The sequence below is a fragment of the Phycodurus eques genome, chromosome 16 (assembly GCF_024500275.1).
Source record: "Phycodurus eques isolate BA_2022a chromosome 16, UOR_Pequ_1.1, whole genome shotgun sequence".
Lineage (NCBI taxonomy): Eukaryota > Metazoa > Chordata > Actinopteri > Syngnathiformes > Syngnathidae > Phycodurus > Phycodurus eques.
In genome coordinates, this window is record NC_084540.1 from 12,474,925 (window position 1) to 12,490,508 (window position 15,584).

A 15,584-nucleotide genomic window follows, 5' to 3' on the forward strand; every position below is an offset into this window, starting at 1 on the left:
TAAGAGCAAAGCACTTCAGAAACGAGACCAAAAATATATGTCATTAATAAATTCTCTTTGCCTAGTTTTGAGATGAAGCCTTCCTGCCTCCCCTGTTTGGCACGTTTTAATTTCCCCATGGTGACCACTGTTCACACATCAACTCCTTCTCATTAGAAGTCAACTTCCACAATAACATATCATCCATCCTGTGCTCCTCACCTGTCCACCTGTCTCTTACTCTAGCTCTGTTTGCATGTGTTTGTTTTCAGTTAAATACCAATACAATGGAACCTCTTAATACAAGCACAATCCATTGCGGCACACTGGAAACAGTTTTTCCATAGGGAAATAATCAGTTCTGCGGTCAAACATTCTTTATGGTCATAGTGTAGACATATTGTATGTTAACAACTATTCATAATATAACCTACAAACAATAAAACACTGTCCTAACTTTAATAGTACTGTATATTATTCTCCTTTTCACATTGTGTTTCTCTGAAAACCTATTGTTTGAGCTGATAAGTGCTGCAAAAAAAGAGGCTCCACTGTTCATCCAAGTCTAAGTCCTTATTCACGATGACTGATGAATTCTTTTTAGGCTTTCTTGGTTGCATGATACAGTATTAATTGATTGGAAATCAAATAGTTAATTCATAGCCGTATGGAGGTGCAGATTCCAATCCCACATTAAAAAAACAAAACATTTTTGCAAACATTAAGATGGTGAATGAAGCAATCATCAGTGAAGTGAAGAGGGAAATGCCTTTAGACTGTATTTATGTCCCTTTGAGTTAACGAGTAGTTTAAAAATCCATCATGCATATTATGAGTTGATCAACAGTGTGTGCTTGTGCTTACAGAAATAGAGATGGTGGTGATGGAGACATGTAAAGTGTCGGAGTTGACTGAGCAGAACATCACGGATGAAGAGAAGACCGCAGCAGCCACCCGCGCGCACACACAGAGAAGCAGGTACACATTTACACATGCATATGGATGATGTGGTCCACAAGTGCAGAAGTATGCGATTTGATCCTCTCTGGTTCCACAGGCCTTTCTTAGAAATGGTGTACAGTGCCCTAGACTGCACCAGTGATGACTACCACGCCCTGTTTGTCCTCTGCCTTCTCTATGCAGTTTCACACAGCAAAGGTTGTCCTTTATTCAGTTTTAGTATTCCCATATACATGCCTTTTTTTCTACAATTGCTCTAAATGGCAAAGTCCTATCACACATTTCACGGTGAAGCAGCAGAAAAGTACATTTCTAATGTATTCAGTTCAGGACAAGTACACAAATTCAACAGGATTTTATGACAACGCATCAGTTTTTAGATAGCTTTGCTGTCAAAATGTAAATCTTTAGTTACACTGGCGTGAGAAACCGACAGTATTGATATGTTGGTATTTCAATACTGTGTAGGCAACAGCAATGTAGTGTATCGATACAATACTTTGTGGCAACCTGGTATGTAAAAATGAATACAAATTAAGTCAGTAATAAAGGTTATTTTGAAAAAGACGTATGTTTGCTGGAGCTTACACTATCCATTCTACATGGGAGCAACTTGGTAATTTGATTATTTCATTTTTGTAGGATTTTAAAAGCAAAGAATAATAATAAAAATAAACAATAACACATGCAGAATTACCTAATCACTTTCAATCTCATGTTAAATGGGAGGCAGCACACACACCTGCCACCAAGTGTCTCTGCTTAACCCCAAATAAAGTTCAGATGCTCTAGTAGGCCTTTCATTGCATTTTTGTCGTCACATCTTACAGCACAAGCCATGTTCCGCTGAAAACCTCCACAGCATCACAGGGATTTTTCTGATTGTTCGAAAGTATCATTCAGGTGAAGGGTACAAAAGAAGTTCCAAGGCATCAACTATACCATGGAACAAAGAGAAGACCGTCATCATCGAGTGGAGAAAATACAGCACAATACTGACCTTACCAAGAACTGGATGTCCCTCCTTTTTACATTAACTTATATGACCTTTAACCCGAGCTTTGCGTTATGCTCTGGGTCATGCGGGTTGCAGCATAGCAGTGTCTAAAATGTCTTAAAATGGAGAGTTATAATTGTGATGGGAACTAAGGCTCCAGATAACACCCAATTGATTAATTTATAAACTGATTATTTATTTGAATGAGAGCTCTGGCCGATATCTATTCCTTAACTATTTTTATCTTATTTACTCCCTCCTTATCGTTCTTCAGGTATAAACCGTGACCTTCTGGAACGACTGCAGTTGCCAGTTCCTGACCAGGAAAGAAGCTCCTACAGTTTAGTACTTGCAGAGAGGTTGATCAGAGTAATGAGCCAGGCAGCACAGCCAGGTAACATGCACATTACTGACATTGCTAACATGTATGACAGGCTTTTTTTAACATGCGCTCATGTTTCATTCATGTGTTTTTTCTGTGTTTAGATGGTAGAGTACGTCTGGCTACTCTGGAGCTCAGCTGTCTTTTATTAAAGCAGTCCGTGTTGTCTGGAAGTCCGTGTATAATCAAAGATGTTCATCTGGCCTGTCTGGAGGTATGACGCACATGACATTCATGTCTAGGTGTGACACATAAATGCAGAAATAGACTCTTATCTAAAACAACAAAAATGTGTCACTAATACCAAATTTAATTGATTAATATTTATCATAGGTCACTGTTTTATTTAAATACAGTTACGCCCATCCCTCGACAAACAGTATCTACCTCCAATTTAACCTGCAGTTCTCAGCACTTGAAGATTTTTTCCCCATCTGTTTTGAAATGACCTCTGCTATCATTTCAAGATTATCTCCCCATCCTTCCTCTTTTCCTTACACTGACTGACAGGAAGCAGGTGTGTGTTTGTGCCATCCATGTAATTGTTTCACTCTCTTTAAGAATGTTGCTTTCGTTAGTGGTTCTTAAGATCAGGTTTAATTGTGTGATAATTTGGGAAACTTTGGGCTTTTTAGCAAGTGACACATATAATGGACAGAAGACTCCAAGAATGTCGTTAACTGCATAATAACACACAATGTGCGAGACAACTTGGGTGAAGATGGTAACTTTTAAATCAAAACAGACCTCTGTAAACATATTATCATACAGTCAGGTCCATAAATAACTGATGGAAGTGCTGACACAAGTAGCAGGATGAATTTTTAAGCATTTTGGGCGATATTATCTGCTCAAATTCATCCACATGCTTCAAAACTCATTAGACAGCGCTTCACAGTGCAGTTGGATGATGATCTGAAGCATACTGCGAAAGCAACCAAAGAGTTTCTGAACGCAAAGAACTGGAATGTTATGCAATGGCCAAGTCAATCACAAAACTCAAGGGAAAATATCCCAAGAACAAGCATAAACTGAAGACAGTTGCAGGAGAGGCTAGGTGTAGGAAAATAAATTATAAAAAATGCACTAGTTTGTCACTCATTGATTTCACAGCTGAGAAACGTTGAAGCCTCTGAGATCCCTTGTTTTGTGACACGTGTGATGGTGGATGTGTTTGAACACGAATAATCCAACTGTGGTAAAACATGTTGCACGTCAGTCAGTTCGATTATGCTAGAAATATGAGACATGTTTTTAGTACTATTGTTTATTCATCCATCCATTTTCCGTACCACTTATCCTCACTAATGTCGCGAGCGTGCTGGAACCCATCCCATCTATCTTCGGGCGAGAAGCGGGATACACCCTGAACTGGTTGCCAGCCAATTACAGGGCAAATATAAACAACCACCATTCGCACTCACATTAGCACACAATTGTTTATTTCTTGACAAAAAGTTATATAAAGTACACTACATATACTGTATTGTAAATTGTTTTAATGTAAGAAACTGATGTGCTCATGTGCTTTGCGCATCATTTGCATCTGGTTGACATTTTCTGTGTTTCATGTATACAGGGGGCGAGAGAAGAAAGTCTTCACTTACTGCGGCGATTTTACAAGGTGCATGTGCAACCAAACACACATACTAGGACACCATCGATCAGTTTATTACAGTACTGTGATAAACCACTAACCTGAAAAGTAAAGCACCGTTTACAATATTACATAACTAAAGAATTGAATGAACAGCAAAAATTCAGATTTTATACAGCTTGTATTAGAAGCCAATCAGAAGCATGCACCTTTCCCTAACACCATTGTCTGATGTTCACCACTTGAGATGGCAGTAAAATTTATGGGTATGCATCAATTTCTACAGTTATTGCCTTTACGTTCGCTCCCCTGCTTACTTTTTCCTTCTCTTTTGGACTCAGTCACAACAGTTATTTTAAGCATTATAACCTATAAAACTCCAGCAGGCAGTCATTTTCGATATCTTCTTTAACCTATTTTCTACCTCACACACATCTAGACTGTACAAAGGAAATTTTAAAATACCATACTATAAGAATGCTTTCTGTCTTCAAAAGCTGCGAGGAACAAATAAGAGACTTGTGCCGTACCTGGCATCAGGTTTTATTTTTGGATGATTCATTTGCAAGAAGTTAATACAACTAAAACTAATAAAATTGTATCTTAAGTTACTTTACGATACCCACTCCCTAGTAAATACATCAGCTCAAACACCTCCCTTACATGAATAATCTACAGATAGTCCATGATGATTAAGAAAAGGAAACTTTAAAAAGGGCAGGACTCTGCACAATACTGGCCAATTCTTTAATTTTCAGTAATGCTTAGTCTGTTTGGTGTAACTGTGTTAACATACCATGAGATCACCATGAACAGAAAAGCACTCATGCAGTAACTGAGCACCAGACAAAAACAGTGCAGCTTCGCTGTTATATCAGACTTAAACAAACCACAACTTTATTGTGGAGAATAATGGTGTGTTTTGATACATTAGATTTAAAGTATGTATGAATTGCAGGGCGAGGAGATCTTTTTGGACATGTTTGAAGATGAATACAGGAGCATGACGGTGCGTTAGTTTTTGTTTTGTTTTCATCACAAACAAAATGCCTGCTGTTTGAAAAATGCATTCTTGGTGTTGTTAAAGTGTGTCCGGTTGCGGCGCTTGATGATTTCAGAGTAAACCGCTGAATGTGGAGTATCTAATGATGGATGCCTCTATACTGCTGCCACCCACTGGCACACCTCTGACTGGCATCGACTTCGTCAAGAGGCTGCCTTGTGGTGATGTAGAAAAGACACGCAGGGTATTCCTAGTCACATAAAATCCCTTCATGGTTTTATTGTTTCTGTGTATCTCAAATACAGTATTATCTACTGGTAACATCTCTCTTTTGTGATTGTGCGGGTCCTATCTCTGCCCTCAGGCCATACGTGTGTTCTTCATGCTCCGGTCACTATCACTGCAGCTTCAAGGAGAACCAGAGACACAGCTGCCTCTGACCAGACCCGAAGACCTTATTAAGACTGATGATGTCTTAGACCTCAGTAAGTTGAATATACAAACACTAAATTGTCACTCTGTGTAATATCCAGTTACAAAGTATAACGCGTTACTCCAAAAATCTGCCATTTTGAGTAACGAGCGAAGTAACGCGTTACTTTCCCTGGGAAAATAGTCAGACTACAGTTACTTCTTCAAACCATCAGTAGTTACTTTTGCATCATCAATGTGTCTCACTAAATATTAATTTGTAGTTGGTGATTTCAAACAAAGAGCCGAGACCGCTCTTCTTTTCTACAAATAGAAGAAAGGGATTGGGAAGTGATTGTTTATTCCACAATGCACATTGGCGGTGTAGTACCATAAAAGTGCAAAGAAATGCACGATTTCACTGTTTTAAGCATTATAACCTATAAAAATCAAACAAATACACACACACACACACACATATATACATACACTTATTCACAGTACAAAAAAGCATTAGGTTAACCGTACCCATTACTTGGTAATGCAAGCCACACAAGTTACAGGACAATGCCATCGCCATGAATCAATAACTTAAATATTAGTGTTGTTGAAGACACATAAAATCAGCAACTTAGTGCAGACTTGAGATGCCAACACAATACAGTAAGCACAAAAACGTAAGTCCGCCATTCTCAGTACACTGCCGATTGTGGTCAAAGAAAGCAGCTTTGTGTGTGTGCGTGCATGTACGTAAATGTGAAAGTGAGTGAGTCTCACACACGCACACACTCACAAATGCTCCCACTACAGTAATTTTGATGTGAAGAGTGAGAAAACTTTTTCTTACTACGTGACGTCAGCTGTGCATGTCACATATGTTTGTGTGTGTATATATAATACATATATATATATATATATATATATATATATATATATATATATATATATACACACACACACTCACACACACACACACACACATATATGTGTCATTGTCGGCCGTTTACTGCAAAAAAACAAAAACAAAGATACATTAAGCATGGAGCCAGTGATGTTTATGCGGCAGTGAGTACAGTGAATGTAAACATTACTGTATCTGAAAAGACTAAGGCACTGCACAGTAAATTGCTAGCGAACACACTGTTGTTTCATCATCAGAGATTTTCACTTATTTCTATATTGCACAGTATTTATTTTTAACCACACAATAATCAAAATAAGGCAAATATAACATTCTGTGGTTGCAACGGATTAATTGTTAATTCTGTATTGCATTTTTGTTAGTCTTTATAGATTTGCTTATAGAGGAAGGTTGCACAGCAGTTAAAAAAGAAACTAACAAGAACTAGTCCTGAATATAATTAATTTTCCTGCATTATGTAATGAGGTGAATTGTCCATGTTGTATTTCTTATGAATTAACATGTATCATGTGGTGGCTTTGTAGTTGTTGGTCACATTTAGGGAATACAGGACCTCCATTGTTTGTTTTTGTGTGTTAAAGGTTCAAGTGACACCTCACCTCTCAGTTGCTTTTAGGTCATCCAATGTCCAAATATAAGTTTCATCAAGGATCTGCAAGTCTAACTGACCCACTGCACCCTTCTCTGGAAGTCCAGTAGGAACTGCAGATGGGTGGAGTTTTCCTCTCCAGCTACAGCTACTATTAAAATTCAATTGATTCAGTATTTTACGACCAGTTTTCCTAATTGAGCAGCTTGTTTATGGCGACAGCTATTTTGCATCAAAAAGATATTAATCACACTTAAAAATGTGTATTTGGGTACTGCAAATAAAGGAGACGTTAACAAGCAGGGGCATATGTGAGTCTACAAAGGAATGCCACGTGACAGTCTGAAGTTACTGTTTTATATACAGTATATAGACCAACTAAGATAGATAGTGTTTTATATACAGTTCAACTGAGGTGAGAAAACCAAAACCAGAGTTAGCACGAGGTAACCTTTATACTTAGCAGTAGGTTTTTTGGGTAAAAGGAAGTAAGACTGTCGAGAGCTGAACTCATCGTTCGTCATTGCGGTAGAAATGGTTTGTCCTTTCAAAGTGTGTGTGTCTGGAGTACAGACTGCTTAGTCACTGTGCTGAACTCTTGCAGCAAGCGTCACACGAGTGAGTGTCCAGCAAAATTACCTCTTTACATAACATCCAAGAAGGATAAATCACAGGATTTATTTACCTCTGTTCTGAGTTGTTTTCCAAGGCAGTGTCAGTGATATTTTATAGTCTCTGTTGTGTTAAGTTGGTTCACTTCATAGTCTCACTTTGACCATACGCCTATGTCTGTTTTTCAGATAACAGCGACTTAATAGCATGTATGGTGGTCAGTAAAGATGGCGGCCAGGCTCAAAGGTTCCTCTCTGTAGACGTGTATCAGATGAGTTTGGTCGAACCAGAAACCAAACGCCTTGGATGGGGTATCGTCAAGTTTGCCGGCCTATTGCAGGTAGGAGAAACGCAGTGTTTCTGTGTCTGTATGCCTCTGTGTGTCTCAAAAAGAAAGGGTGCGTTTTTCCTGATTCAGTTTTCTTTGCATGTAATTAAAAAGTGCTAAAATACTCAACACACTAATTTCTAAATTTTTAAATAAATTGTCCTACATAGAAATTTAAATCTGGAAGAAGATCAGAAGTCAGGAGGAAAAAATGGGCCACGTTGCCATAGTACCCCTGAAAATGTCCAATCAAATGGCTCTGGTGTTGTCACATGATTCTGACGATATCCCTGTTACTTAGAGTACCTATGCATTTGCATGATAGCGGTTATATGTTCGCAGGTTAAATCAATTGAATTCAGATGTCATACATCAATGGCAGCATCCATTGTGAATATAAAAGATGATATGATGATGATGTGAACAATCTTAGTTTTATTGATTGGTTGTACATTTCTGTGTAGTATTCGGTAAAATGTTTCTTGACTTTTTGGGGGTGGCGGCGGGAATTCAGTAGTAATAACAGCCTTTATCAAACTTATTACAGCATTTTTACATATTAAAAGGCACTTATTATTTAAATATTCCTTCGTGGCCGTTCTCAGTCTCTCACTTGCACATTTCTCCCAATAAGAGGCAAAGCTTGCCTGCTTCAAGCTTTATATTAGTCACCCTCATTTGAAGTTTACTGTAAAACTGACACACAAAATAAAAGAAAATTCAACATTTTATATAGAAACACCAAATTGATCAACCCAATGACCCCCCCCCCCCCCCCAAAAAAAAATTGTCTCATGAAATTGAAATACCTTAATGCTGAAAGGGGCTAATGGCATTGCAATTGCAATAATGAGCATAATGTCATGGTTACATTACAAACCTTCAAACAAATGCTTTAACACACAAGGAACGCATTCAACAGTACTCACAGGCATATAATGATCTCTAACCTCTGTGGGAAGAACAGCTATTACTGAAGCTTTGTTGGTTAGGGGCCTTCTCCGCCTGTTCTCCGCATACTATTATATCTTTCTTCCACCACTAGGACATGCAGGTGTCTGGCGTTGAAGATGACAGCAGAGCTTTAAACATTGTCATACATAAGCCCAGCTCAAACCCCCACGCCAAGCCGTTGCCGATCCTACAGGCCAATTTCATCTTTGCCGACCACATCCGCTGCATCATTGCCAAGCAGAGACTGGCCAAAGGTCGCATCCAGGCCCGACGGATGAAAATGCAGAGAATAGCAGGTGAGAATGCATCAGCATTAACATCATTATTTTACCTCACAGTAGTCTTTTTACATGAAATCACATGAGGTGTACAGAAAGTGAAAGAACACTTAATCACTTCCATTATTTAAATCACAGTAATCAAATCTAACCCCCATTAATAGTCAGGTCATTTTTAGTACTTGGTCACACCTAGAGTACCTATTACATATTATTTCATTATGTAGCACTATTAGTTATTTCTTTCTGTAGTGTACTTTCTGTTTACACATTGTCATGTTGCTAAAAAAAAGTTTTTTGTTTGTTTTTGTGAAAGTTTTGAAGATAAATTGTTGTTAAAGTTTTGGAAGATAAATTAAGACGGTCTTATTTTGTATCTAAGCTAGAATTGCTCAACATCCGCTGCCTGATGTGCTTTGTTTGGATTGTTCCAAACTAGACTTAACCAGTAACAATAAACAGTGGTAATTTTTATTAGTCGCGTCTTCATCCTTCTTTTGATTGTCTGAGCTCTAAACTTTTGGCGGCATTCTAATCAAGGAGGATGCGATTGGCTATGTGACTTACTATAAAATAATAAAAGTGAGCCACTAACGACTATAACCTTCACTACCCTGAAAAATCTAATGGTAAAATTCATTCATTCATTCGTAGGCTTCAGAAGCCACTGTAACTGCTCTGGTGTAATGTTCTTTTTTGTTGTTGTTGTTGTTGCAAAACACCGGTCACAGTTTTATTTGCAACACAGAAAAACGTGTTTATAACGATGCCTAGGCTTTCAGTATGGGCCAAAAGTTGTATACTTTTCTTCAGTTCTGATGAATTTGTCAATGGTTTTCAAAGAGTAAAATTTTATTTAAGCTCACTTGACCAATTGGAATTCGATTTTTTTGTTGTTGTACATTACAGTAAGGCTGGATGTTAAGATAATTATAAACCTTCAAACAACTGCTTTAACACACAAGGAACAGCAACGCAATCAACAGTACTCACAGACATTGCCGAATTGCGTTTTTATTGATTTATTTGAGTTTATTTGTCAGGATGATCTATTTTATCTTTTTACAAAATCGATTTTTAGGAGCTTAGTTCAAAGCACATCCCCACTGACCATGCACTGCTTGAGATGAGGTAGTTTACAATCAGTTTCGCCAGTCTAATGACTTGATTGCTACATTTACTGGGCACCAAAAACTAGCAAGATCTGAATGTAGCCTGATTTCAATCCCTGCCCCCGCCCCCTCGCATCTATGCTCAAAGAAACACTTCAGTTCACTAATGCACGTGCACGGCAGCTATGTTGCCAGCATTACTTATTCATGATGGAGTATTGTCAAACACAAAGTGTTACCCTTTTAATTTTGTATTTTTTAGAATGTACAATCAGTTAAAAATATAAGAGATGTGATCAACTTACCTGACGACCCGGTGAGAACGGTGATGTCGGCGCCGGAGGTTGCAGCCATATGCAGCCTTCCATATGCAACCGTCTGCGTACAGGACACCACCGTTACATATGATTTTTCTAGCAAGAGAGCTGTCCAATTCCTTATTTTTAACTTTTTTTTGCTAACCATAGTTATATAATCCGGTCAAGAAACTATAATAGTCTCCTTTGTGAGTGTCTGCGATGTGTCCCCGCAAGATTCCATGAGCGGCGGTGCGAGTGAGCAAATGATTGACAGACTATTCGGTTATGCCTCTTGTCTGGACAGTCTCTCATTGGGTATTCTTGTTTCACCATGCCCAATGGTAAAATAATAATTAAAATTAAATGAGAAGCATAAAATGGGGCCAGAGAGGGATGATTTTTCAAAATATCATTTTAATAATATTCTGCTGTCAGGTCAAGCAGATAGTTTTAGCATATATGACAAAAAGTCTTTGTTTGTTTGTTTTTTAACTGCAAACTCTACCTTCTGTTTTTACGTGAGTTGAGTTTTTCTAGCAACCACAAACATTTGGAGTTTATTTGCTGTACCTTTTACATTCTGTCACATCTCATCACAAAGCTCTTTTGGACCTGCCTGTGCAGCCAAGTACCACAGAGGTGCTGGGTTTCGGTCAGACAGCCCACGCCTCCCCCAGCGGTCTCCCTTTCCGTTTTTATGAGCAGTCGAGACGAGCGCCCAATGACCCCACGGCCAACAGAGCACTCTTCGCCTCTGTTGATAAAGTCCCAGGTAACGCTGTGGTGTTCAGCCTTGATTTCATGATAATCTGTGTCTCATGCATCTGTATGTTAATGTATACGTGCATCGTTCACAGGCTTTGCGGTGGCTCACTGTGTATCACAACACACCCCCTCTCCTCTCTCCTCCCCTTCAACTCCCTCCAGTGGGAGTGGAAGCACAGGACGATGCGACTCTGTTACGACGAGCACAATTTCTGCTCAGAGCCCCACAGGTAGAACAGTCTTGCACATACATTTCTTACAAATGTAGAGACACACTTATATACATGGGAGCACAAAGGGGCCGAAACTCTCTTGGGGCATAGCGGTTACTCGAGAAAACACTTCTCATTCAACTCAGTCAACAGTGAGGCTTTATTTCCTCTGCTTCCCCATGCCTGCAGAGCATCGGATAGAATTCACACCCATAAATATAGATGAATTAATCGGTATAAACAAGCAAAGCCTTTCAATGCATATACAGTGCCACCAGAAAATATTCACACCACTTTTTTCACGTTTTCCACATTTTTCTATGTTAGAGACTTATTCTGAAGCTGATTATGTTTAACTATTATGTTTAAATGTTTACATTTTCACAACTGTCGGAAAATGTGTTTTTTATTGACTGATTTTTTGTTTTGGGGGGGGGGGAATAATTTTTGGAAACTTTTTCAACACAATGCCCCCGCCTAGTCGCGGAAACCCCCTCTGATATTCTTTTAACTATATTTTAATCAGAAAAGTGAAATACTGCTTTTGTGTGCAAGCACATTTTCAGCAGTATTTTTTAATTTGTTGTGTTCAAGCCTTATTCTGGCCGCCATTATTAATCCCAGTGGAAGACAAAGAGAAAGAATGAAAGCGACTCATCAACTGAGCCATCATCTGAAATAATAAAATGGTCCCTTTTTCCACCCAAAGATGACTGCACATTCTTGGAGAATACCCCTCCCTCCTCAGCATGCGGAGAAGGAGAGGTAGGCGCTGTGGACTTATCGAGCGCCCCCTCGACCCAAGTCCCGCCGCCGACACTGGCCCCCAGTCTCACCCCGGCCTCCCAGCCCACGATCTCCCTCCTCACCGACAGCAACACCGACACGCTGAGCGTGGAATCGTTGACGTTGCTGCCCCCTGCGGACTCGCCGCACCTCCACCCTTGCACCAATCTCCTCGCTGCCCCTGCTTCCCTTCTCATGAGACTGGATGAGGAGAGTGATAAAGAGAGAGAGGAAGAAGGGAAAGGAGAGCAGGAGGCGGAAGTCTCGCCGATGGAGCACACAGAGGCAGATGGAATGGTAAAAGAGGATCTAAATACGGAGGCACTCCTAGCCACCCATGACGCAATAGAGGATCCACTGGGTGAAGATGAGCCAGAGGATAAGAGCTCCGTTGTGAGGAACTCACAGCAGCTGGAGGAAGCGAGAGCTTCAAAATCTTTAGCGGAAACAGAAGATGTGGAAAAGCACACGGAAACACCCGACTCACCCGAACTGGACTAACAACACATTATTACTGGTGCACTTGAACCATTTCACACTCATGCAGACTACATTGACATGTTGAATCACCCAGTTTGGCTCTGGGCTGTTTTCATGCTGCAACCTGCAAGTAGTGTGTGACGTCAGTCTTTCCGTTTGCACACAAAGAAAATCAAGACACACTGACGGAACTGATGGAAGGCTCAAAGCACATTTGGGTTCATCGGTTTTGCATACAATGAGTTCTAGGACGCGTCAAAGTGTGTAACCAGCAGCTTTTTTTTACTCCTGAATGATGGGATTGTAACATGCGTTACTGCTGCTGATGTGAGATTTTAAAAGATCTGATCTATTTTTTATGTCTCATGTTCACATAGCCACTGAATTTTTGTGAGAAAAATATATACACACATTGCTGCACAAGCCTTTTTATGCACTGTTGTATTTGTGCAGGCTCAAAGGATTCATCGTGGATGTATGTGTGCTGGTTACGTCTTAATTAGCCCATATGTGAAATAACATTATTTCCCACTGAACTAGTTGCTTTTGTATGAAAGTAAGCTGCAGTACGCTAATGTTGCACTTCTGTTTCAAAATAGCCCTGCAGGTACAGTTTTGAATTAGAGATATAGAATCTGATTATTTAAAAAAAAAAAAAAAAAAAAAAAGAATAATAAAAATCTCAGCCAACTTCCTGGATTGTGCTTGCAGCATTTATAAGTTTTTGGGGAACAGTTAAAGACGGTTGAGCGTGTATTATCACTCATATCTGCAAATGTAATCTTTAGTTTCACATGATTCCTTGTCGTGTGCTTTATTTGGAAGCCGGCAGACACAGTTAGATCATAAGCCTGTCATGTGAAAGAGCAAGAATGAAGATTACACTGTAGCAGCACGCTACTGTAAGTGGTTTAATTGGTGGTTTAACAAGTTGGTCTTTTGTCCAACCTTGTGTCACATGAAGCCATCTTTCATTGAATGTATCTGCTTAATTCTCCTTCACAGAGCTGACCTGAGCTCAGTTTAACCATCAAGATAAGAATGGCAAGAATATCTGAAAATGTATCACTAGATGACACATTACCGCTCAAACGATATTCTCATCAGACCTGCTTACAGTGACTAGCAAAGTCCCCATTATTTAACATAACAGCTTGTTTTTGCTGAGCAGATCTTTATAACTGCAATAAACAGTAAAAGATGAAAGGTTTTTGTGGTCAAAGACAAATGTAACCCACAGCTTCTCCCTCCAATTGCGACATTAGCAAATAAAAGCTAAAAAGAGCTTTCTGTCTTAAGGCTTTATTTGTAAAAACAAGGATTATTGACTTTCCATCTCTCATCTTCTGTGCCATCATCTGACTTGTTCATCATCAATTTACAGTTGATTTAGTAATTGAGAAATTTAGAGCAATATTACCCCCCACCCCCATCTTGCTGCTGTGAATAGCACCGCAGTAATCGTGAGGGTATGCTTAAAGAAATCTGGCAGAAAGAGCATTTAGGCACTGGAATATCTGGAGGCACTTTTGTTCTCCATCTTAGAGATGTGTCGCCTTGGCAACATCTACCTGAAAATGCCATGACAAGCTGCCATGAGGTTGTCTCTGATTGTAGTGTATGTGCGTGTGTGTGAGCGCTGTAAATGCTTCTGCCTTTTAAAAATGTAAGTATTGTTAATGATTTTGAAACAGGAATAAATAAAGAGCTGCAATAAATTATTCTACCTAACAACACTGAGACTGCTGCATTTGTTTCCAGACAAAAAGATCTACAAATGGTAAAACAAAACTGAATATAGAGTATGTCAGTCAGCGAACATCACATGTATGCTCTGTGTATGCGTGTCAGAGAACAGTGACATCTGCAAATGTGTTTCTTAATCATATCAGTCTTCCTGTCTTCAAGGAAGTCTTTTTGTGCACGTGTGAATGTGTTCCGGGCACTCCGATGACATGTCTTATCAGTACTACACTGCCATGGTGTCACCATGAGAGGGAGTTTTTGACCGTGTTGATTCCAAGCAGTTAAGGAAACAAATTAAAAGAAATGATAAAGTGAAATAAAATTCAGTCTGCTCCAATAGGACAGAAAAAAAGACTAACTAAGAATTCATACATATTGAGACAATATAGGCTACTGCATATACAGGTTGTCCCAAAAGACAATATATTTCTTTTTTTTTAATTTTATTTTATTTATTTTTTTAATTTCATTTCATTTCAGGTATCACAGACATGAGGCCATCAGCAGTGGTATCTTTGGCTTTATGCTGGTTTTGTAAGCATATTATTCCACCCCCCGTGGCTTGCCAATTGACATTAGAAGAGCACTGAAAAACTCCCACCTGGCAAGAGGTTTTTCTGTTCCTGAATGCAGTTTAGTTCAGTGCGGCCCTCTGAATAAACTTCCCCTGGCTTGCACAAATGCCTACTGTAGGAGTTCAGTGTTTTCGTAAGTGGTTTTGGCGTGGTTTATTAGGAACAGATTCAGTTTTGAGAAACTGAAGTGAGGCCATGGATAGCGTATATTATCCTAAGCATTGTAGCAGTGGGACTGCTATAAATCTTAAACTGGCGCTGAACTACAGTCGGGGACAGGAAAAACTTCTTGCCTATGTGGCAATTGTGCAATGCTACTCCAATGTTAATTGAGCCATGGGTAAAGGAATAAAAAAATGATATGCAAACAAAAACAGCAAAGCCTAAGTGTTTAAGCCTAAGCCTCAGTGTCTGATTCTTTCAAGACCTTGCAAAGGCGCATACATTGAATTCTCTTGCGAAACAACTGCATTCACAGAGAATTACAAGAATAATCTCATAAACTAAAATCTACCAAGTACATAAAGTAAGGTACGATTATGGCAGCACGCAAAATGACTGAAAAAAGTGTAATTAGAAATGCAGTATGACATTTCT

General features: G+C 39.2%; 1 protein-coding gene across 5 annotated transcripts in view; it reads left to right on the forward strand.

Moving 5' to 3' along the window:
* Positions 1–14,402, forward strand: part of clec16a (C-type lectin domain containing 16A) — a 30,735-nt gene extending 16,333 nt beyond the window's left edge. For 4 of the 5 annotated variants that reach the window (XM_061699827.1, XM_061699828.1, XM_061699831.1 and 1 more), the window contains 13 exons: positions 846–957; positions 1,037–1,137; positions 2,211–2,330; positions 2,423–2,532; positions 3,898–3,942; positions 4,874–4,924; positions 5,034–5,162; positions 5,283–5,403; positions 7,641–7,792; positions 8,826–9,030; positions 11,025–11,195; positions 11,281–11,418; positions 12,110–14,402. In XM_061699827.1, coding sequence (XP_061555811.1) covers positions 846–957; positions 1,037–1,137; positions 2,211–2,330; positions 2,423–2,532; positions 3,898–3,942; positions 4,874–4,924; positions 5,034–5,162; positions 5,283–5,403; positions 7,641–7,792; positions 8,826–9,030; positions 11,025–11,195; positions 11,281–11,418; positions 12,110–12,687 — 2,033 coding nt within the window. In that variant the 3' untranslated portion in view covers positions 12,688–14,402. The other variant, XM_061699829.1, reaches the window with a different exon arrangement.
* The last annotated feature ends 1,182 nt before the right edge of the window (positions 14,403–15,584 follow it).